This window comes from Neodiprion pinetum, chromosome 3, assembly GCF_021155775.2.
Source record: "Neodiprion pinetum isolate iyNeoPine1 chromosome 3, iyNeoPine1.2, whole genome shotgun sequence".
Lineage (NCBI taxonomy): Eukaryota > Metazoa > Arthropoda > Insecta > Hymenoptera > Diprionidae > Neodiprion > Neodiprion pinetum.
Window position 1 is genome coordinate 33255816 of NC_060234.1, and position 25660 is coordinate 33281475.

The 25660-nt window shown below is 36.6% G+C and overlaps 1 protein-coding gene across 7 annotated transcripts in view; it reads left to right on the top strand.

Annotated features, from left to right (window-relative positions):
- The window catches only part of LOC124215230 (EEIG family member 2), a 51938-nt gene extending 26486 nt beyond the window's left edge, over window positions 1–25452 (top strand). For 3 of the 7 annotated variants that reach the window (XM_046618361.2, XM_046618363.2, XM_046618368.2), the window contains 8 exons: window positions 15563–15683; window positions 15926–16116; window positions 16225–16430; window positions 16988–17207; window positions 18823–19461; window positions 21202–21369; window positions 22172–22377; window positions 22538–25452. In XM_046618361.2, the coding sequence (XP_046474317.1) occupies window positions 15563–15683; window positions 15926–16116; window positions 16225–16430; window positions 16988–17207; window positions 18823–19461; window positions 21202–21369; window positions 22172–22377; window positions 22538–22659 (1873 nt within the window). In that variant the 3' untranslated portion in view covers window positions 22660–25452. The remainder of the gene's footprint in view (window positions 1–15562; window positions 15684–15925; window positions 16117–16224; window positions 16431–16987; window positions 17208–18822; window positions 19462–21201; window positions 21370–22171; window positions 22378–22537) is intronic. The other 4 variants (XM_046618365.2, XM_046618364.2, XM_046618367.2 and 1 more) reach the window with 4 other exon arrangements.
- Window positions 25453–25660: the final 208 nt, after the last annotated feature.

Here is a 25660-nt window from a genome sequence, read left to right on the forward strand (position 1 = left end):
AATTTGTAGATTTTTAATCAGAATATAGAATACTAAAATGTAGAATCTTTAATATTTCCATATTTCTGGAATTTCTGTGTTCTCAATTTTCTATGCTCGGACCTTCTACATTTTTACAACTCTACGAATTATAATTTTGCGTGTTTGAAAATTCGACATTATAGTCCTTCTATAAATCGGCCGTTCTATCTTTTTAACATCATTCTCCGCCACTCGCGGTTTGCCTACGTATTTTCCACATGTAATATTCGACGCTCTCGCAAGAGTTTCGACACTAGTGTATAATTTTAAAATTATTGCACATCGATCAGGTCCTAAAAATTGGTTAAAGTTTTATTTTAATATTAAGATTCGAAATTTCACGCAGACGCAGCAATCGGAGCATCGACATGTTTTTCCCATGGAATTTTGGCCAAGGTTAACCGTGCCTGTCGAGACGTTACAAGCGACAAAAATTTTATATCACACTTCGGTTCGACCATTTGCTCTGCATGGAAAAAGATTGGTGAAAGATAACACCTGAGTTATACGGTTATCTATACGACGCTATAGGACTTGAGCAAGGCGGCCGCGAGACTCGTTCATCCCCAAAGAATTGCTTATCGGCTCTCTTTGCAGAAGGGTGGATTCTTCCGAATATACATATTTATGTATATTAGTTTACAAATGCCCATGTAGGCGAGGAGACCAGGTTTTCCTGTCGCCTCGGCATTTTCAATCTTCGATCTAATCTTTTCTCTCGGTTCCGGGGGATTTAAGGGGGGTCGCCAATAAGGTTAAAACAAATGGAAAATGATCTTTTGATTCAAGGTTTTATGGTGGCTAGAGTAATGAACGTAACAAAGTGAATCGAAACGGGTTTGAAAGCTGCGGATTTCCGCTTTGATACACGACCAAGTATTTTTAAACCATCCCAAAAATCGACTCCTACTATAAATCGTCCGTTCAAGTCGAGCTCGTTGTATCATATTAATGATTATTTTACTCGTTGTAGATATAGAGTTGATTAATTTCACTGCATAGGTTATTTTTCTCTCGTGCGGAAGAAAACGAAGAAGAAAAAAAAACCGATTTGCATTGGCTCAATCGCGTCAAGTACAATCGCACCCACGCGTTTATGTGCGCAGATAAGCGAGGGTGGCAGATATACATATCTGCTTATTTGCATATATAGGCCAAGGATCTTGAATAGCGACTCGATTTCCGAAATTCCGATCGACTATTTCGGAAGATATATTTTACGGCGAAAAAGACAGTGTGTGTAATTTACACACCGAACAAATATGGCCACGCTGTTTAACCGAACGAGGTACGATGCACTTGCACGAATGTGTGTGTATATATATATATATACTGAAGTTTGTTCGAGTTGGCATTTCGCCATCGTACCGCCGAGCTTTTGTCAAGCTTTTACTTGCCTCGGGATTTTCCTGAGGCTTCACTGTCCATTCTTACACAATCTAGGTGAATGAAACTGAAGTATTATATACCTATGTCTATAGAATCGGATTTTTTTTACCTAAAGGTTATACGTTATATAGAAAAGTGCCTCAGATACGCAGCGATTGAAATGTCTTTTTTTTTTTTTTTTAATGAGAATCGACAAGAGCGGCCACACAATGTAGGGTCAAAATATCATGGAGTGCGAAAGGAAAATCTGATTGAAAGAATTTCAAAACATGCGAATGTGACGTATAGAAATGTCTGTATGCAAAAAGTTGAACAGGATGTCTAGCATCAGGAAATTCTTGGTAAACCAGGGAAAAAAGTATATTTTGGAATATCGGTGCAATTTTAGAATCTTCAAAATTCACAGAAAGTCGAAACATAGAAAAGTCAAAATGTAGAAAAATTAGAGTATAGAGAGCTGTAGTATAAAATTGTCACAACGAACAAGAATACATCGGCATTTTGACGGTTCTATATATTGTTCTGATTTTCTATACTTTACCTTTAATTTTTTCTGTACTTCGGCTTTCTAGACTTTGAAATTCTATGCAATACATTTTCGCATATTTGAAAATTCGACATTGTCACCCTTTTATTTTCTAGTTTCTCTACATTTTTTACTCAACCCGAATTCATCAGTTCTACACATCCTCGAGTATGACGGTGTTCAATGTTGATTATATTATGATAACGCAGAAACGCCATACAAATCATTATATAAAATGTATAGAAAGTATTGGAAATCCCAAGTATAGAACCGTCAGAATGAATCCGAATATATTTCTTTTTTCACCGACAATTTTTTGCGCGTCGTAATGCTTACTATACCCACACAATATGTTGCAGGAAAGGAAAGAGGAAGGGAAAGGGATTTGCAATGATGAGAATTGCCTTCGTTAGACAATTCGATTTTTAGATTCCTCGTCTTGTATATATATATATAATATATATATATGTATATTACGTGACCAAAGATTTATCGTCGCTGAGTATTTTTCCCTTCAAACCTCGTCTCCACACGCACTACGTGTCTATTTCTACCTGAGGAAGATTTTTTTTCCTTCCTTTCGTTCTTTCTTCGTCTCCCAATCGGTCGAAAGGATCGACTCCTCGATAACGCAATCAAGACCAGAGTGAAGACGCAATTCCAAATATCTTACGGCCACCTATCTTGCCGCCGATACAGTTCTACGAACAAAAAAAAAAAAAGAAATAAAAATCTTTATATTTCGTCATCGCCGCCATACGAAGAAGAAATTTTGCTGGGTTCTGTAATTGGGGCGAGCGATAAGTCAACAGGAAGCTTGTTGTCGCTAGTTTCATGGTCGGAACGATGCGCATACAATTTATGATACAGCTTGTCGTTATATTGAGGAAAAGAGGTGAGAAGTAAGTCGTACATTCGGTAAATTGCTGAGTCGAAATGATACAATTTTACTTAGCTAATTTTCTGTCTTTTTATGTCCAGTAGTATTTATCGTTTCTATAATTTTATCTCAGACGTCAATTCGTCGAGGGTTTTTCCGCAGTTCACGAAACAGAGCAACGGTGCAATTTACGATTAGAATCGTTGCACGTAGCATCGATCATCGCTTCAAACGTATACAGAATGCAGATTATGCGACACTGCACGTAGACGTAGACCTAATGCAACGTTGTGCCGCTTGATTCTTATTGGTCGAGGGATCTTTAATTGAAGATATTCCAGCCACAGGTTGACCGTACTATGCCGGAAACGGAATTGCCAATACGGATACGTTATAGCCTTTCATCCAGGATATTAACTTCCGCGTTTCCCTTTCACAATTGTCACGATTTCTGTGACGAACTGTAAGACTATATGGAAGTAATCGTGCGTCGAAGGCAATCATTCGACAGGATTGGAGGATTTGAAAAAAAGTTTTGTCTTTTTTATTCATTATTAATTTGAAAACACGCGTCTTCGGCGAATGATTAAATTAAACGCCTGTAAGGTGAACGGTTTCGATTTTCTCTATATTGTTACGTCAACTCGATTGTAACTCAAGTCAATTTAGTTACACAATTGATCGTGTGCAATTTGATTCGAGCCTGCATACGCAATCAAACGATTATTGCTTTATACGGAATTATACCTATACTACATGCTTATATGTGCTTCCTTACTGTTTTATGACTCGTGCGAGGATTAGCACGACGAGTCGAACAGTAATGGGTAAGACTGTCTCGCTTATGCATTATTTTATTGACGTATGTAATATTGGAAATTTTTACCACGTAATGCGGTAATTATCCTTTTTATTGTACATACGGATAACGAGTATTTTAATTCTACGCAACCTTTTCTTTTTCTTCGCTGCAGTTTCTTAATAACGTTTTTATTTTTTTTTTTTTTTTTATTTTGCCAACGCACGCACGTTTCCTCGATGCGGCTGATCGTTTGCTCATAATTAATCGTTTCTTACGCAGCATGAACATATCTTGTTTTCCGTCGACGGATCAAACGTCACAAGATTCATTCGTTCGCATATTATCGCCTCTTACAGTGCTCGCTGCTGCACAATATTGTATATCCTCAAGTTATTCGCCGCGAGGATAATGCAAACAACAAACATGCACAAGCAATGAAAATGTTTAGCATCGCGTAACGTGTGTCATACTTAGAGACTATACTTACTTCTTACCTGCCCGGACATCATGCTTAACCGTCTAAATATAGATTAATTATGTTTGCACAGCGCCTCTGGTTATATTTACCTACATTTATCGGCATAGCCAGCTAGTACGTACATACCCACTTATATTATATATAAGTTGCACGCGAAGCGGAGAAGCGGGCTGTAATGGTAATAGTTATTTTGACAAACAAACATTATCCGATGCATGTAAGTCAGGATCGAATGGATGGAAATAATGAATGGCGTATCGTACCTTGTAAGCGACTGCCGCCAAATCGATACACTCTCGTCATCCACCGAACGCCCACATGTAGAATATATTCTCTGCCCATCTCATTGTCATAACAATTCGTAAAAGAGTTGTCCGTGTTGTGTATGCGTTTCGCGAATTATTATATACCAGAGAATAATATACGTACATATTATAATTATGTATAATGACGCAGGGTGAGAAACGTCGTGTTTTGGTTGATAATATTTCAAACCTAAATAAGGATAAAATTTAAAAATGCGCGTTGTTTACGGCGTACCTATGCAAAGATATGTGGAGATTCTGCTGTTAGTGTTATACTATACGCTAGATATACCTAACATTAATATCTTGCATCAAATTCCGTAATCATGCCATCTCCGAATGAAACTGAGGCTCGTTCCGTATGTCGTTGTAGAATTTCAAATTTTGAAAGTTCTTCACGCACGAATATGGAAGACCGGGTTCAAACCTGTCGCAGGGATTTGGATAAAGCATCAAGTTTGTAAAAAAAAACCGAGACGGCAGTTTTTTTTTTTTTCGCTACCGTAGCCAGGTGTGCAGTATTTAAGCTACACGTACACGTAACAATTATACGGATGGTCGAATATCGAACGACGGCCAAGTGTAATTTTCACGAAAGACGTTGCAGCTATTCGCTGTTAACTGCAGTATTGTTCTCATATATCGCAATAAAGAAGCGTATGCTTGGAGCCCACGCGTGCAGAGACAAGAAATCACCTTGTACTTCTGTATATTTTTTTCGTGCAATAACGCGAGCTGAAGAATTTAACGTTACATAAAACAGGTATATCGGTCTATCCATTCGTCGCGTAAAATTACGGACTACTCGTTGACTACTAATGAACTAGTCTATACTTTACCGCTGGTCTAAAAGTTTTCCCTATATATATATAGTGTGTATTACATGTTCAAAAATTGATCCAGTTATAGTTTTACCGATCAATCATAGAGCGAAGCTTTTTTCTTTAAACTTTTTTTTTTCTTTTCTTTAGAAAGTGTTGGCACAGTTATAACATCGCTGCAGAGATTCGCTCGCGTGCGGGTGCAGCTTTCGGCCCGGTTCTATATTCGATGGAATTTTAATTCTCCGTATACCAAACGTTACAAAACTTGGTTGGTTAAAATGAAGCAAAGAACCTTGAAGACAGCCTTGCCGCAGGCTCTGTCATACCGTAAGAACGAATCGACGATCCAGCCATCGTGCCCCCCTACGGTTTCATGTAATATCTGGCGCCACATCACGCCACGCCACGCCATGCTTTGCTCTCCATCTCTCGCTGATACCTTACGTATGCACGTACACACACACACACACACACGCACCTTATAATTTCACGTGCAATCGACAACGTGCGCCATTTTAGAAATCCGTACGCGCCAGCCGGCCCAGAAAATGTAGCTTTTCGAAATTCCGTATAGAACGCTGGAAGCGATCGTTGCCTGCATAGAATTTCATTGGAGAATGGAATTAAGTTGCAGCTGCCGCGAAATGTTTTCGCAGCGTTGCGTTTGTGTACGCGGTCGTTGAATAGCTTTGAATATATTTCAATCCAACTAAACTCGATGATTTAATTTTCAAATCGTTTGGCACACCCGTCCGTATCTTTCCTGAAAGTTTGAAATTTAATTCACGTCGTTGAGACGTCAAACCGCAGCATTAATTTTGCAACGTAATTTAATCACTCGACTTATCCGTTCGTCCAACTTTCGTCGTCTATGGGCTGTTTGTTGAGGAACAAACCTGCAGGCTTAATTATTTACTCTCTAAACGGAAGACCTCGTCACGCGGTTCCTCCTCCGCGAGTTATCCGAAGTAGATCACGACTCTTGATCCTTTGTTACATATGTACAGTCTATAAGTTAGTTGAAGCACCCTTTGAACTTGGGTGTAACAACGTTCTCCTATAGTTCCGGAGCAAGACGCACTAGATACACTGCAGTACAACAAACGAAAATTAATCTGTATTCATGGGATGATTATCGCGAGTAAACTCTACACAATGTGCACTGTCTACACATGTCATATATTCGGTCAGTTTTTGAATTTTTCGTACAGAATTGAAATTTGAAACCGACTTTGCCGTCATCAGTGTCGCATATCGCTGAGAAATATTCACTGCCTCGGTTGGTCGTACTGTATATAGAATTTGGTAAATCAATAGACATGGTAAACGTTGCAGAATCCCTACTAATTGCAAGAGAAAATTCGTACTTTTCTCTGTAGCATACCGAGTGAAGTTTTTTCAAAACCATGTCACCCTACCCCGATTGTCCTTCTTCTTATTCGACGATTCGCTGCTCTATTTCCTCTGCGTATATGACACGATAATTGCGTATACCGCGTTATGCTACACTACCGCACACGTCTTAAGGCGTACAATTAGTTACCGGTGAAAACTGGTACCTAAACTGTACGACAAGTTGTAAGTGTAACGTTATACCTAGGTTGAGTATGAGTTGGTACCGATTGAGAATTGAATGTACATCTAAGAAGAGGAATTTTTTTTTCTTTCGTTTTACGTCTGTAAAACTCGTTTCTCTTCTTACGTCTGTGAATGTCTCGGCGGCGTCTGTTAATTGTTGTTCCTTACTGCTCCTGCATTCGTGTACATTGCACATGTGTCGTTCGATCGATCCGCTTGCACGTGTACATCCGCAGGCGTTATTGTCACGGCACCGACTATGCATACGTACTTGGGGAATAAAATTTCGTTCCGAGGATTTGGCTCGTACCCTCATCCACATTCCGCAGAGACTAGGTATGTGTTACGAAACAAGGACGGTCGAAGGTTGTCCCTTGACCCGACGACGCGACGAGGCGATGCGGTTTTAGTTCTTCGTCGTCTGTCTTCTATTTCGATGTTTTTACTCACACGTCCCACGAGACGTTTCTTTCTCCCAATGCTTGTGCCAAGTTTGTTGTCGTGGCGTCAATGAATGACCTTCGCGAACTCTGCAACCTTCGAAGAATTTCAACGTTTTCAATTTACATCCCTTGTGAGCTTTCGAAACTGTAAATTCTTGGACCAATTTTCATCCGTATTACACGCCGGTACTTGTTTCCATGATTTTAATCTTCTCTCTGGGTCAGAGAACGTTACGTCCGTATTCCGACAACCGTGAAAGCATCACTTGAAACCTCGCAATCTAATATACGTACGTTGATAATTTCTCCCACCGAACACCGACCCAAGTTTACCCTTGAAGTCTGTAAAGATTTCTCGAAAGGTACTTCAACTTGTTATACACGCTTCACACGCACCTTTGTTCTATCGTCTAGCTGTACACGTAGCACGCAAACGGAACCTCGTCCATCCCGCGAACATTGGTACATCGATAACGTAATGAAACATGGGCAACTACCCACCGCTGAAGTATTACATCGTATACACGTACCCCAACTTCTTTCACCCTGCAGACTCTCTCGCCTGTCTTACAGAAATGTGCATAGACGCCATATATACTGTCTTAAATACCTCGACGGATGGCAAGTCTGGGCTGCACGTATGTTGCACAACATCTACTGGTTTGTATTTCATTCCACGCCGGGATTGGAAACACCGCTGTACTCTGCCTAAGGGTCAATTAATCCATCTCTCTCGCTTTCTCATTTTTCCGACAAATAATTTACATCCTACCTTATACTTTTTTATCCAAATCCACGAGTTTAACTCGTTGAAGAAAAGTGAGCGTGCATTAAGGTTCGCATGAAAATAAGTTGGGGTGGTTTTTTATGATCAGATTTGAAGTCCCGTAATCCATTGCATGTTAGCTAAGCATTGCATGAAAATCCATTTGCACAGCACTGCCCAGTCGTTGTTACTGGTCTTTGACGCACGTGCAATTGTGGAACTACCTTCCACCATGCGAACATTTATACTCTTTCGGACGTTGGAACTGCAACCAGTCAGATTGATTAATTTCACAGCAATGCGTTTGCGTAGGACTGAACAGTCGATATAGAATCTTTTCAGTTTTGCTTTCTGTGCAGATGTCAAATTTCGTCGCGCGTCACGTCACGTCCAAATATTGAATTAAGATTTTACGATTACTATATTCAATTAAGCTTCGGCGACACGACAGGGAAATATCGTGGACGTGGGACTGTTGGCAGCGACATTTATACACTGCTTACCTTGACGAGGCTTGGCTTAGGAATATTTTGGCTTCCGCGGATATTTACCAGCGTCGTGACGCGTTTGTGGGAGTCTTATCGCAAGAAAAAATAAATGAATATAAATAAAAGGAAAGAAAAGAAGAAAAAATTGATGAACGAATTTCTGTCAGACCATTTTCACCAGCGGATGTTCAATCCGTGTACTTTCCGTACTGCAGTTTGAGACGAGACTGGAAAAACTTGGGAAAGGATCGAGGAATGTACCTCGATACGAAATCCACTGGTTTAAGTTTCGTGTTTCATAGCCAGTCATTAGCGACACTCGCGACTTTATTGGTTTAGGAAAGTTTATTTCATCTGGGACAAATACAATTTCGTTGATTGATGACCTCTTCTTGAATATCGAATAATAATATCAAGTATCAAACTAATCAAAAATACCACATCGAGGCGTTTGTACGTTTATACAGGTATCGCACGCATGCGCATTCCGTCCAATAATGGATAATGTATTGGAGTATGTGTTTCATTTGCTTCTTTTGAGGGACGCCAAATTTTCACAACCGAGAGCCACACAAATAACAGTTTGAGAGTTATCGTTTGATCAAGCTTTGAATTATACACGAACCATTTCGTGTTAGCTTCGCATCGCTCAAAGAGAAGTGTAAACATTGTTTAAAACAAAAACTGGCATTACTTTCTAGTATAAAAATTGGTAGCGCTCGGAATATTTTTCGTGTCAAAGAATAATCAAAAAAACAGCTCTTTGTCGGTTTGTGAAATCTATGGAATCTCTCCCGTCCATAGACGTCAAATTAATAAAAAAAAAGATTTTTTTTTTCAAACAGATCTATCGTACTTGAAAGATTGTGCTTTGTATCGTTTGGAAAAATTTCATTTCTGTCTCAATGAAACCGGGTTACGGAAGTACAGAATCCTCCACGTGGCTTCTCTCCACAAGATATGCTATCTTCTAGCTCTCGCGTGATCCATGCCAAATATAACATTAAATGATTCATCGTCAAATCAAAAATACATGTAATTTTCAGAGAATCATATGCGTGGTGACATGTTAATGAAATTATTATCGTTAATTTTTTTTATTGCGATTGTTACAGCATAATTTTGATTATTTCACTGTCTTACGGTGGTCAAATTAAAGGATATTAGATGATCTGCCTGGGCAGGCACCAACTATACTTTTATCTAACCCTTAGTTCTCGGTCTTAAAATTGATCTTCTTCGCGCGATTATAATTAAAAAGACGCCAATTATCACGACGAAGATAATTCGTTGAACTTCAATAAACAATTATCCAAAATCGGTAGGTAGGTAGGGTTCGCTTCTGCGTGTGCATAAATCATTCAGAGACAAAGGGAGAACGACGTTTTTGAAATTAAAGTACCTCTCGCCACTGCTGTCCACTATACATACACCATCTTCGGCGACTGACGGTATTCGCTTCATCCCCTGAAATGAACCACGGCTGGGGGGTAGGGGCGGGGTGGGGGACATTGACCGAATCACGGAACAAACTAATTACCTTATACTACAAAAATCACCGCGGGTCTTCCGCCCAACTCTCGAGGACCCTTTTTCTGCCTCTGATGGAAGCAGAAAATCTCGGGTGCCGTCCAGACTGGTGAAATTGATGAATTAGAAGACTCTTCCACGTGGGACAGTGCGCAGTTGTTCAAGGGTTGAGAAGAAGGCGGAATACTATATTCACTAATCAATGTCGACGACTGTCGGGGGTGCCTTGTTACGTATGCGGGTTATCAAACGCGTCCTTGACTGTCACGCGCTTCCGTTCTCAATTTGACAAGCATGAAAATCATGAATGAAACTCTTCTCTCGCATGATTTTGCCGCTGAACTCTTTGCCGATTGTGTGTATAATTCGAGTTACTTGCACAAACCAAATCTATTGGAATTATTTATTTATTTTTTTTTTTTTTAATTTTTTATTCAATTTTTCTAATCACGTTACGTAATATTCGCCGAAAATTGGATGAGAAGAATCGTTATTCATCGAACATGTACACTTCGGACTTGTTGCAACAGTCGAAATCTTTTCATCGATATGCACAGTGAATTTATATAAAACGCTATCGTCCTTATAAGCATATTTTTCGGAACAGTGTCACGTCGCTTTTTTATATTCTGTGAGGCTTGGACACTAGCTAGACTGTAATTCACTTGTGTAGGTGGTTATCATTCATTCATCTGTCTGTGCAGATCTTTTGTACGCTGCAAGAACCGCTCTAAGCTGTTTCTTCTGTGCATCGTCACGTCGATTTCTTTTGTCAATCGTACTTTATACCTAACGTATATGTTTTATCTTCCATACTTTTAACGGATCTAATCTTTTCTTGAACATTTTTTTTTTTTTTTTTTTTTTACCTCGTATAAACATTCGTCAGCGGTAGTCTGGTTCTGACGGAATATTATATTGAATTTACAACATAGGGGTTCCGTCTTTACAATGTTTGAGACTCTTGATTTATTAAGTGAGAAGTTGAGACGAAACAAGCATGCTAGATAGTGTTTAGTGAGTGGACGAATCGACTTGAGAAGTAATTTCACACTTTGAGACGTTTATAATCGTGCAATACGTATTCATTCGTTTCAAACCAATTGCCGAATAAAATTGAAACAAGTAAATTGTATGTTCGTTATCTCCGAGTTAGACACGTCTTTAAAAATTTCTGCGGCAAAAAGTGTAGTTGGCCAATTCTGCAAAAATTTTGTCCATTTGTATTCAATTTGTATTATTCTTTTTGTCTTCCTAAAATGTTCGATATTTGAATTTATGTGGGTGTGTCATCTTTGTATTTTTATTAGCTTTCACCAACGATTATGTTTGAATATTAAGAAGCAGGGCTGAGTGTGGAAAAAACCGGATTCCTAGATAATTTTATGAAGCTCCTCGACAAACGGATCGAAAAATTCAAAACCAAACCTAATTGGATAATCCAGTGCTCGAGGGGACCTCGGAGAGTTATTCAGGCCCTCGAGTGCTGAGCGGTTGTAATCTCGTTAAAAAAAAAACGTGATTCATTAATCATGCCGGGTTTCTTATTGCATTAGTTTGTTTTACCGGATTATGGTGCGCTAAAGCGAGAACTCCGCAAGGAAATTACGTCTTGAACAAATTTTTTTAATAATAGAGAAACGAGAGCGTAACTACTTAGTTATACTTTCTTTCGTAATTGCACCCAAATTTCTTATTCACGCTACGGTGTATAAAGTATAACTGTATTAAAACGCCTGTAATGTATTCTGCATATAAACGGTACAAAATCAAGATTCATTTTCTATAAAAGCGTTGATGTTGTACAGATTTCTCGAGTTATTGACGGCTACGATCTATCGGTCCTCTCGTGACTCGATAAAGTCAGTCAGTCAATCGTTAACTGATGAATTCAATTTGTTAGTTGTGAACGTAGAAGCTAATTAAACTTGGGGTGACATTCCGATGCATAGGTGAGGCAAACAGTGGCGGCTGTAATTGGAATCAATTCGCCCAAGTACAAGTCAATTGAGATAAAGTTTTTTACAACCTAAATTATGTAAATAATTTCAATTGACAGTTTTTATTTTTGTTTACTTTACAATTGACTTTATTCTCCCAAAAAATAGGTGAAGCGCGAGTCGGTTGATGGTTACTCACACTGATTACGAGTTAGCATAAACTGATATTATATTCTTTCTCATCTATATACCGACCTTGGTACCATTTTCTATTCGTTAATCTCCCCGAAATTGTCATCGTATCTTACGACCCAAGTTATTACCGTTTTCATTTATTTTTCGGGGTCTTTGAGTCTATTTTCAGCATTGTTTAGCCAAATTTTTAAACTTCGTATAAGACAAATTAAACAGTATAACAATGTGACAAGAATGTGAAAAAAATTAGAATACCATGATGAATTTTCATGGAATATGTGATCGATACATCTTTTTCATTTTCAAATTCTGCAAAATTAGTTTTGCGAATCTGTATAATTTTTTGCCTACAAGTCGGACGGTTCCAACTTTTCTTCTTCTGCTGAACGCATAAATCAATATACTACACCACCTATATATTTATAAATCTGTCACTGAATTAATATATTATTATATAAGGTATTCTCTAAATAACTGTTGCACCGATTCCGCGTGCTCGTGCGTTTCGCGTATATTCATGCATAAGCATCGTGTGTTCAACCAAGCTGTCGATTATTGTAACGTCTTCTTATCGAGGCAAGAAAAATCATTATTCATCGCATATATATAATAGTAGAACACAGGCCGTTTTCCGTGACGAGTACATAATTACTCGGCTTTGTTAACTGACTGCTGCAGCAGGCCAGATGCTCCAGATTAAATACGATTCTATGTTTTACTTTATTTTTCATGTATTACTTTCCCCTTTATTTCGATAATGCCTGACACGCTGTTATATCAGCGTTCTCTACGTAACCTCGATTAATTACGATCGCTTTGTCTCTGGGCACGAATTACGTTGTGGTTCTTCGAAGCCAACAATGTCATATGCAAATCCGAATACTAGATTTGAATAAAATAACGGGACTCTTGCATTGGTTGGCCGTCATCGTTAACAATAAGTATACGGTATGTATTATCATGACGTGTTTCATCGATCGGAGGACTGTTTTCTTTTCGCATCGGTGTCATTTTCGTTTATTTTCTATCTTCGATGTAAATGTTGTCTCTTGTTTCTGGAATATATTGGTAGATGTTTCGTGCACGCGTTATACATACGCAACGGTGGAAGTCGGTATTTGCGTGTCACACAATCTTTCCTGAATGTTAATTCACGAAACAGACAACGAATAGTATCTGATTTCTTAAATGTCCGTTTAACACGCAATTGGTGCGTAACGCCCAAGTCCAATTACATTTATATAGATTTATTTTCTACGCGGTTTCGGAAATACGCGAAACTTCCCACTGCATGACGGTGTATACTATATATATAATATATATAATAATATTTAATATATATTTATATATATTTAATATATAATATATATCTAATATATATTTAACTTCAGTACAGAATAAATAATCATAGGTACTCTTAAAGCGTTAGTCACGTGTCTTGATCGGATGCTCGCGTTTTATCCTCGTTTTTTTCTGTATGTCATACAACTTTGTTTTGATATTGCTCTGTTGTTGGCCAAATTTTAAGCAATTTTGCAGGAAAAAACGCTAGAATTGATTGTTACTATACACTTTAATGTCGACATATTTTTTTTCGAGTGAAAGCAGTTAAGAACGGTCCCAATGCTACCGAGCCTCGTGTTAAAAAAAGAAAACAGCCAAAAACAACCTAATGAATCCTCATTCTGTTTCGAGCAAAAAGTGTCGAGTTCGTTCGTTAAATCTTGATTAGGAAATCCGATTGAGATGCGAAGGACACATTTATCGTGTTGCAGATCACGGTGGTCAGTTTTTCTAACCACCGTGTACATTCAAGGAAATAAAATAACCCAATAAGTGAGCAAATTGCACCAATGAAACCTTAATTATAAAATGAATACCCGAGAAAACTATATGAACTGTTGTTGAACACCCGCGTATTTTATAGTACATGATTCTTGTTTGGGAGTAGATGGTGTGTGAAGTTATTCAGGGGGAAAAAAGAACACAAAGAAAACTCTGATTGCAAAAGTTCTTCATTCGGAAAAAAAGATGTCGGTACTTGAATGCTTATCTTGAACTTTTCGTACAACGAACGCCTCGGTACTTACCCTTTAAACTTGTAAACTCGAGGTAAAAAGTTGAAAGAGACTCCCTACTGCTGCTTGGTACAACTCACTGCTAAGTCTCGCTAGAATAATCAGTGTGTATTTTATTATTTTCTGCCGCGACACGTTATATGATGAAAAGTCTTTGAATGAAAATGCCCCTGTCTGGCGGCTCGTTTCAATTCTTTGAAAAATTGTTACTTTCTTTTATATTGGACGTAATATAAAGTATTCGTTTAACAAGCTTACAGGATTTTCTTTTATAGTGACAAAAAATTTGTTTCTCTTCTGTTGCCGTGATGCGTTTAGTTTTGGTGAGGTCCTTGTATTAGATATAACGTATTGATAAGAACTGACGATATTTCAAATGACAGAAAATACAATTTACTCTAATCACGAAATAATAAAACATCCATTTTATCGTACATATATTTATCGCTTAATCGCATACATTTATTATATAACATACGTGTAATACTTGGTATGAATGTACAAGAATCGCATATTTAGACTGTCGCCAAATCGATATTGCATTGAATAATACATTTGCATCGGTGACATTGGATATATATATAGATAGATATAGAGAGAGAGAGAGATTTTGCATCCATGCCGTGTTTGTTTTTCATACACACTTGAAAACTTCAGTTCTCTTTCGATCTTAGTGATTGGAGTTCAAATAAAACTGTGTGGATATAAGAAGTCAGAACATACCAGCTTGTGGAATATATTGCCAAGAGATTTGAGTGGAAGAGGTGAGAAAGATTTCAGGGCTGCAAGCGTGTTGTGAATTTATAGGTTTTAGGGGAATGTATTTTCTGACAAGAAGAGCATACGTGGTTCTTTTACGAATCATTCGTCGGTTTGTTGTATACAATCTTTTTGTGAAACTTTATTTACTCTAATTTGCAAAGCATTTCACGTGACAACTTCGTTATCAGGTATCTCTAATATATATTATCACTTCTCGGATGATGATTCATCGTGCATTATCAAGACGTTTATTTGACTTGATAATTGAAGATAAAATCCGAAGCGAGGTTTTTTGTTAATCGAGTAACTATTTCCCTTTTTTTCATTTCTTCCTTATTTTTTTTCTCTCATGTTTGTTTTTCACATCTCATAAATACAACGGAGAAGTTTCAGTGAGCAAAAGGGTATTGTTATAGTTTTACAAGTGTTGGTGTTTACGGTATAGTAATTTTTTTTTTTTTTTTTTTTTAGCGGCTTGCTACCGCTTTTTCATCGTTGTATGAAAACGTCGTTACAGAAAACTTTTATTGAATTTCTGTTATTCTTCTCTGTTGCAGGGAGGAGGTCCAAGAGCACACAGTACGATGGAACGCGAGGTTCGAATTTCTCTGCAAAATGAGCGCAAATGCTTCGACGGGTATTCTTGACCCTTGCATTCTGAGGATATCAGTGAGAAAGGTAAGAAATCCGAGTGCCAGATTTTTCTATAAATACATGTAGATTGAAGTGATGACCTTGAGCAAGATTAATGATTGTATATTCGGCTATCGGGGATGAACTAAAAACACATGATTATCTCATTTTAAATTTGAAACACTCTGTATCAGATTATACTTGCGTCAAAGTATTTTCCAATCTTACGGTTGATCTCGGTTCAACGATCTTGCTGCTTGAAAAAACTGTAATTTCATCATCTCCAGGAGCTGAAAGGGGGCAGGTCCTTCCAGAAGCTGGGCTTCACGGACTTGAATCTTGCGGAGTTTGCTGGTGCCGGTCAGTCGAGACGAAGATGTTTACTGGAAGGCTACGACGCTAGACACAGACAAGACAACTCTATGCTTAGGGTAGCGATCCGGATGAATATGTTGTCGGGCGATATTTTATTCAAAGTGTGAGTGTACCTTACTTTTTTGTTATCTCTTGAAAACTGGAACCGTATTACACTATGACGATGTTAAGCATGTACTTGGTAAATGACCCGATTGATTTTTTTTCGCAGACCCTCACCGTCGTTAAAGCAAACACAATTGGCAGTGCCGGGTGTTCCTGGTATACCGGGAGTCGGTGCCGACGAAGGTAGCGGACCGGAAAGGTGTGGCAGCCGAGAAGATTACGTCTCCAGTGGATCCTTAGCAGGTAGCATAGCTAGCGCAAGTAGTGGATTTGGCAGTCTTCCGAAGAAAAGAGCACCTCTGTTCTCTTCTGGTAACTTAGATTTCAGCTTTGTTAATTTTAACATACGCGCAAAGCCATGGACGGAATGTTCTATACCTTCGTACCTTCTTCCTTTTTTTTTTTTCCTCTTGTCGAAATTTTTGCGGCGTACCGAAAGCTGTGATTATCCCCGCCTCGTCGTACAAATCTCAAGATACGAAAATGGCCTTGAAGAATAACACCTTACATATACGAATGTGATGCGTTATCTTTCTAACTCAAAGTGTTTTACAGATGAGCGACCTTGTAAATGTTATCTTCTTGGAAACATCATTGTTAAAAAGAATACAAGTCGCTCGGTTAACCTGTCTTTGAATACGTATTTGTTGCAGAAGAAGAAGAAGGAGAAAAAAAATTGACAACAAACGTTATCACATTTATGAAAGAATTTTGACGTTTCTTTGCATTTACATGGCTTTCGTTGTTATTTTATTATTTCTCTTTGAATTAGTCGTATAATTTTGCAAGTACAATTCCTTAGCTTTTAAGCTTGGATAGTAACTTGGAAATTTGCACCATATTTACATTGCATGATTTTTCTTTAATAGAATTGATAGGCGGTGCGGAGACGTATGATCCGATGACGTTGGGCGAAGTTATTACGTCGGCAATACCGATTGAAACATTAGCAGAAGCTCACACGGAATCTGGACACTCAAGAAATAGTAGTAACACCAGTCAACTAAGTAAAGGTTCGGGGTATGGATCGCTAAATTCACACAGCCAGCACAGCAGGCAAAGCAGCAGTGGAGATAGTGGACATATCAGGTAAGAACAATCGTTATTTAAACATACGACGGGTGTTACATATTTGAATCGAATGAAGAAAAGGATCCAGGTGAAATCTTCACTTGAAACTAAATTCTATTCCATAATATAATGATAGAAACTTTTTTCGTAGGAACAGATCGAATTTTTTCGTATAATGTACAAATTACATTGTGAATGATTAGATTCATGCCAAAAGTCATGTGATAACGGCTGGAAAACGTTAAGTGTTGGCCTTATGAAGAACTTATACTGATTGAATATATTATGAAGTGTGTGGCTTCGCTACCTTCTAAGAAACAGGTTAATTCAACCGGGAAGTCACAGAATATTTATTTTCGTATTTTCGAAAATAGATTGCGCTAGTGTTTAATTCTTTTCTGCTTCCGAAGTCAATATATTTCCAGTTAAATATTTCAGTCTCAGACCAATTTTTCAAACAATTTTCGGTGATGGTAAATTCTGTACGACCCTTTGTTCTTTCATAACTAATTGTAAGGATTGATCAGTTTTCTCCATTGTATGTTTGATTTGGAAAAAAAACCAGACATTGGCGCTTTACATTTTTGACATGCTATTATTGAATTTGTGCAACAATCTTTTAATATTGGGTCTTCTGAAGGATTATTAAATCTCATGCGAACAGATTTTAATTTCAAAAGTGTACATAATTAATATTTCAAACTCAAACTCATTCCTCGCAAATTAATCTTATACGTGTCTCATGTAGAAAAACTATTATACCTTTACTAACGACAATGAACCATACACTAACAACCTCACACGCATATGTATATTATTATTCTCTAAACATACAATCACTTACTTTGCTGCATTAGCATAAAGCTACGGTATAGCGCACTTCATTCAGACAGTCTGATACTATCACTTATTATTCGTTCAGGCTAAGGAATTTTACTATTTTCTTCAATCACACTATTTAACAGGTCTATGGAATTGGAAGAATGTACAAATCGTAAATGGCAGAATGCAATTCTTACCCAGCATGATATTTTCACCTCAGCTTAATTTATTTATCGGAAGTTGGTATGATATAAGCATACGAGTACACTGTATGTTAAACTTTCGTTCGGCTGAATAACCATTTTTTTTTTACTACTGAGCTTTATCTTTGAAAGGTCTGCAGCAGCATTTGTCTGTAATTACTATACAAATGTTACATCTTTTATTGTCAGTACAATTTGAACTTTTTGTCTACCAAAGTTAACAGGTCAAAAGCTAAGACCCCACATTATATTGCATCGAATTTTCATGATCGGAACTTCATACGAAGTTGAATTTACACAATGATGTCAAGCCTGAATGTTATACCGGCCCACGCTCATACTTATTTGCCTGGATCACTAATAGCTACCGAATAATTAGACGTATATTCTATCTCACCGTTATTAAATGTTTGGAACTCACGTGTATTTGACTCGTTTTATTTTATTTTTATTTTTTTTTCTCAATGTCATAGCTACGTGGAACTTATACCTGTAATTAAAAGGATGCCGTTTTATTTACATTTGTTTTTCAAAACCAAGGCGAAAAGTTATTTTTACTTGTTGTTTATGATTTTGCATGCTGAAGATTTGTGTTGTGATCTTTGTAGGTCACCTTCTTGGCCGGTATGGGCGCCACGCCTTCCAACTGTTCCTCAAAATCAAAAGTACAACCATGTCGAATCAACTCATCCAATGTCTCCTCCGTCTCCCACCCTAACTTTAATGGAATCTAGTTGTAACGAATTTTGGTCTAATTCAAGTCCAGTTTCATCCAGAAAAATGGACATCGAGGATATACAGAGTGTTGTGAATTCGGCAGCAATAAATACGAATGTCAATATTCCTGACAATGAAATTTTTAAAGTACCGAACGGCACGGGTCTTCAATTAACGAAAAATAACAATAATAATGTTCAAAACAATAATCGTCTAGGTAGCCTTCGATTGTCTAATTTTAACGCACCTACCATGTTGCGTAAGAATTTGCAAAATATTTCTCAAAGAAATAAGTCAAATAAATCAAACACGAAAGAATCTGTACAAATTCCGCCAAATAGAATATCTACCAATAGTATCGATCAGCAGCGACGTACTTCAAAAACTTGTGATTGTATAGAAAAGAGTAACGTCACTCCGGTCGTAACTCTTATTAATCAGGCCAGGGCCGTTTCCTCTCCCGATCCACTTCATAGACCTGACACTCCCAGAGCGTCGCTACTCTCAGCGACAGCATCTCAGAGGCTCAGGTAGGTTTTATTTGAGATTTCCAATTCGTTTGCATATAGCTATTGGGTTTTTTCGTTTGCTCTTTCTGTTTTTGCATACATAATTTAAACTACTTCTTGAATTTTCATATCTTCTCATGTTTTTGTAAACTAGTTTTTTTGACATTTAGCAGCTGATTACGGACTGTCCAAAATAAATTCATGTATCGTATAGTTGTCTAGGCACCTATTTGCATTTCATCTAATCAGTTCAGGTTTATATCATTATCGTCGTTCACATAATTCGGTGGTCGCTTTTTTCATTTGCAATCTCCATTGGCATAAATGATTATTAGAGATATTGAAATCATTACATGCATACAGGCAAATTTAAGTACACGTGAAACATATTCAGTATTTTCTAAATTAAAACACTTCGGTAATGTTTCAAGATTTATTTTTAACTGAAGTATGTATCTAACTGCTATGATTAATTTGACTTAACCTTATATTTATGAAGAGCGTTATATATCTAACGATCAATCCAGATACATATTTCAGATTTCGGGCAACAAGTTTATGTTCCAATCATTGATGAGTAGTAAATAAGTGCCTTTTAATAAATTCTTGCCTATTATCAGTTACTAGTGTCCAGGAGAACTTGTTGGCTGATGCTTTGTTATTTGATTTTCTGCAGCATGCATCTACTTAGAAATGGATTTCTCATGTACACAGCATTTTTTAAATGACTATATTTTCTTCCCCCTTTGTCGATGAACAATCATTCACATCATCTCCATAATCTGAACACTTTGTTACTTATATACTTTAACAAATTACTAAAAATACATCATGCCATCTACAACACAAACAGAAATAGGAATCAGATATCGAAATAATACTCACTATGTGTATAAAAACATTGTTTTAACTTATCAGTAGTTTGTAGGTCTTTGTTAGCGAAATTTTGAAGACAGATGGTTGATGTAATGTAGCTCAAATGCGCCCAATAGCACATGTTGTGCTAATATTATTTGATGCTAATTAATTTCTATGCCAGCCTTCACATCAGTTAGTTTCAATAATCAAAACGTAATGTAGCTCAATTTATTATTACTTTTAATCAATGGAACATGTGGGTGCTTCAGAATTGTTTTATTCCTCAACATTTATCAGATTCAAAATTCGCACATGTTTACAAGTGAAACTGAGGCAGTTTATTTTATTTTTTTTTTCACACATGAATGTACAATGTGTATCCATGCCAACAAGTGAATTACGTGGACTGAATTTTGAGTTGTCAGAACTTCGTTGAAGTTAAAATTATGTTCCAGCTTCTTCTCCTCTAGTTGTCTTTTCATTTGGCGTGATATAGCACTTGGCAGTAAATAATATTTGATAATTATTTTAAAATTGACATGAAATTATAAGCGTGCTCAACATTTGAATCCTGTTGTCAAACCTTACAGCAATGTTTTGCTTAATTTACAGTACAGTAAACTTTGATATCGAATGACCTCAAATATGTTTGTTCAAGTGATAGTTTTGGCACCAAAGATCCAAAAAAATACCTTCTTATTTTTAAGTATTCAGTCAATGAAATTTACTGACATGTGTACTTGCTTGGCAAAAAAATCACCCAATGTTCATTCCGAGCATTTAAACTAAGGAGATTAACACTTTGAGTCATAAAAATTGATCAAATATAAGTGTTCCAATCTTACACGGTGCCAGTTCGTATCAGGTGGCAGCTCCTAGTTAGGACGCTTTGAATCCTTTCAGGGGTATTGGAGGCGGTCATAGAAAATTACTGGACGGGGCTGGTGGAAAACTCGCCACCGTAGCAACTAGCCCGGATTCTGAGGAGCCCTCGGAAATACTTGAGGCTACTGCTACTACCACTGCGCATAGGCGAAACAGCGTCACCCCACCGTCAGTCCATGCCCTTGTGTATATATGTTTTCTATTTTAGTGAATGGCTGTAGTGCTTAAACAAGTCTACCTCTTTTCATATTACTACGGATTTTGCCAAAAATTATCTTTATATGTACTTGGCGCAATTCATCGACTGAAGAATATTTTATCACATGATTACATTAAATTAATACAACTAAAATGGCTTCGGTACTGCTTGGAAGTCGCTTTTAGGTCTAATAAGTGTTGGCTTGAATAAATCTGATCTATCTCGCCCGCTAATGCTTATCATCTTACCTTATGAAAATTTATTGTCCATTATCTGATGTTCTTCAACAATCATAATATATTCATGCATGAAATTTCAATAAACTAATGCTTTTAATACTATGCTCGATTAGTTGCTTGGGTTTATGAAATGCTTCCAGTAGAAACCAACAGTTTTACTACCGATATATGATACTCGTAAAATAATGGTACGTATTCTGCTCACATCGTAGTATGTTGATTTCATCTGTATTGGCCCATCCATTCACTCCGATGTAACATTGTGATACTCTTCTTTATGTTCTGGTTTGTTTTTTTCACGTCACGATTTTTTCGAAGGCTGTTAGTTCTAATGTTAATTTTGTGAACCCACCAAAGTGTTGGACTTTTTATTCATAATTGATTATTTTCTGCCTTTCCACCTGTCATACTTTGAATGTAGACTTTATTTAGCCATAGAAGCACCATCGCTAAGTCACAGCTGTTTAGCATGAGCAGCAAGCACATGGTTGATATTAGTGCATTATATGTAACTATAATGAAGTGGATCATAATCAAAACTAAACTTTAGAAATCCTTCCGGTGGATCTGGCCTAAGTGAAACTGGTTCTTTGGATCGAGCCAAGGCAGCACTTGAACGCAGAAAAAAGGCTGAAGATGGCAACATCAATCCCATTCTATGCAGAGTCGAAGTGACAAGGCCAAACGCTGATTCGTTGATAAATGAGTTATTGAAAGCGACAAATTTAGACCAATCAGATCTTGAAAGTGCGGAAAGTGAGTATTTTTCATTACATTAAACAAGAGATTTTAAGTCGCTACATAATGAAAATAAAATGCGACAGTTCGTTACCCTGTTCGTCAATTGGAGTAAGTCTGTATGTTATATAAAATGCAGTGGAATTTTTCGAAATATTCCAAATTATGTTTCTTTCAGCATCTGGATTACAACTATTCATAGCAAAAGATGGCACCACGGCACTGGGCAGTCATGAGGTAAAGAGTCAAATGCCAGCTGGAGTGTTTAAGCAAGTTGTAATGGAAGATAACAACAGGTAACACAAAATCAATTTGACGAGTCGTCAAAATTCGCGCCACGTCACAACGTTTTCACTTGCACTGGTGCCAGAGTTGGTGTACGAAGCTTATGAACCCAGGTAGTAATAAGACTATCATAGTGATTAAGTCAAATACTGATTCATGAATTTTGCATAACATTTCAGTTGATAATGTTAAGTGCAAGAAAATATATTAGATGCTGAGAATATTCACAAACAAGCAGTCTCTCCTCAAAATTTCTTTGGAAGTAGAAACCTACTCATCCCTGAAAATAGCATTTCTTAATACCTTATAGTCTATACCTTATAGTCTATACCTAAGAACTCTCTATGAAACGAAGTGATAGACTTACAGACTATTAATACGATTATCAATAGCAAACGGATAATTCGTATTTTCATGGTATTTGTCACTCGTATCTAATGGTTCCTTAAGTTACTCGACACATCCAAGGGAACTTCGACGAGAATGTAATTTGCTACGATGAATCGATTTTGACATAAGACTGCATCTGTATTTTGAACAGAAGTTACTTCTCGGTACCCACTCATTGCGTATCAGACTATACAAATAATTCTTGTAAAAATGATGAAGAATATCAAAATTTTTGTTGTTACTTGGAAACGTATTATAATTTATAAGCGAACTACAAATATGCAAACATTCTCTCCTCAAGATCTTATAGTTAAACGTCGAACCTTAACAGTATCCTTTTATTTACCATTTAAAAAAATGTTAAAAAAGCTTGAACATAATAAGTTAGACAAATGCTCCTTCAAAATATGATTAAGTGATGCTAAGCTGCAAAAAATAATTTTAATTTAAGTCGTTTTAAAATTGAAAAAGCAACAAAGTGCTTAAACAATAACATAAATATTTTCTTCCATAATAACGAAGCACAAGACGCCCCTGTGTTTCAAAATGGAAAGTTAGTCAATATTTAGCAAGATATTCAAATGTAACAAACAATAATAGTTATAAAACAATGCGACATGGACAGATGTGAAAACTGATAAGTGTTAAACTATTAATCAATATGGAAGCTGTGTATGCACCAACGCATCTGTCAAAATTTTCATAAAAATGAATCAAAAACGATTATAACGAATGTGTGACGTCAATTTCTTTCTATCACGTACAATGTATATATATATATATATACACATATACATGTTGTTAAAAAATTTCATGCTCTATGGTAAAATCTGATGTGATCAAGTCTCACGGGTGTTATTTAAAATTCGTAGAATATTGAAAATAATCGTGTACAAATTATCAAATCAGACTTGACTTGAAAATCTTGACTATACAGAAGAAAACCGGTATGTACATTTACTATCATATTAATCAATTATTTTAACCAACAATTTATTTGTCACAAATTTCAAGCGTTATATTCTATAATGATATATTTTCAAATTCAAATATATTGATTGTTGAATATTGCATTCAGTATTGACTGAAGTTTTCACCGTTGGTGCAACCAGTTATATTATAGCAACTTGTATATAAATAGAATAGTAATTGTTATGTAGCTAAATGGCAGGTGTTATACATTCTCTGTATTTAAATCTATACCGTGTATATTACTGTTGGTATGGTACTCAAATTGGCTCACGTGTGTCAGTGCGTGTGTAAAATAATGTATGTATGTTTTAACTTCGAACGTGTGTGATAGTATCAGTTTCCGTTCTTCAATCTTAAGTAAAAATTTGCAAGTTAGATACGATATATTATCATGTTATAGAAATTCATAAAATTGTATTGACATTGTGAACAGTCACGATTGGCAATGTAACACGTCGTTTGGTAATAATAACTACTGGCAACGAACTAAAAAAGTGTATCAGCTATATAAATGCTAGTTATTATGAAATCTAGATACTGAGTAGGAGCTTATAGATTCCATCGCATAAATTGAGTTCTGTATATTTCTTGAGTTTCACGCATTTACTGTATCGACATACACATATTTCAAAAACGATAATTAGTCTGGTGATTCATGCAGCTCATTATTTTTGCTAATAATGATAAACTTAAATTAGTTATTAATGTGACAATTTTGAAATATCGATACCAGTGTTACTGCTAGAAAATAATAATTTATTAAATTGTAGGTAATAAATAATCATAGTTAATATCGAATGTTTGAAATGATTTTTCTCATATGTATATTACTTCAATTTTTTCTCGTCACTTAATGCCAAGGTCGGAGTCACACTATGTGAAATATTCGTAACATAAATGCATCAAGCACAGTAAACCCTGTATTTTTTTTTACCTGTTATTTACCTTTCCTAAATTCGTCGCACCAATATATTTATTTCTGGCGTGGACTCGAAGAAATTATCCAGTTTTTCCGACAACTCCAATAATTGTAACACAACTTAAGCAACCCTTGGTTTCAAACATCTCCAGAGTTGTATAAAAGAAATGCAGGCGTTACTGTAGCAACTATAACTATTTTAATGGTTTGGGTTACTTTAAGAACGTCACGCAGAAGAATTGATAAGTTTTTTTTTTTCTTTTTTTACAAGAAGTTACGTTTGACTTGTGAAACCAATGTTAAGCGTTGTGATATTTTACATGATTGTAATAATTAATATTACGGTGTTGTTATTGTACTGTAATATGAGTTAACTCTGGCCCAAAAATTTTTCAACAAATGTTTGTTTATTAATTTTTAGATTAATTTCTATAATTTACTGTTGTTGACACTTCATGTATCTAATTATGCGGAAGGAGAAGAACTTCCATGTGCTGATAATAAGATAACATGCTGAAAACCAGAAATCCGATTTAATTAAAAAATTTGAATGACTTCATTACTCTCTTATGGTTACCGAGTAATACGCTACGGTAAAGTACGATACTATACTTGCAGGAACACAAAAAAAATTGCCCCCATTTTTCATAATGTTATCGTATTACAATCGTCGAGGTATGAAATATATTCTTATACAAATTCACTGCAAAATGGGGGAAAAAGCTAACCGCAAAT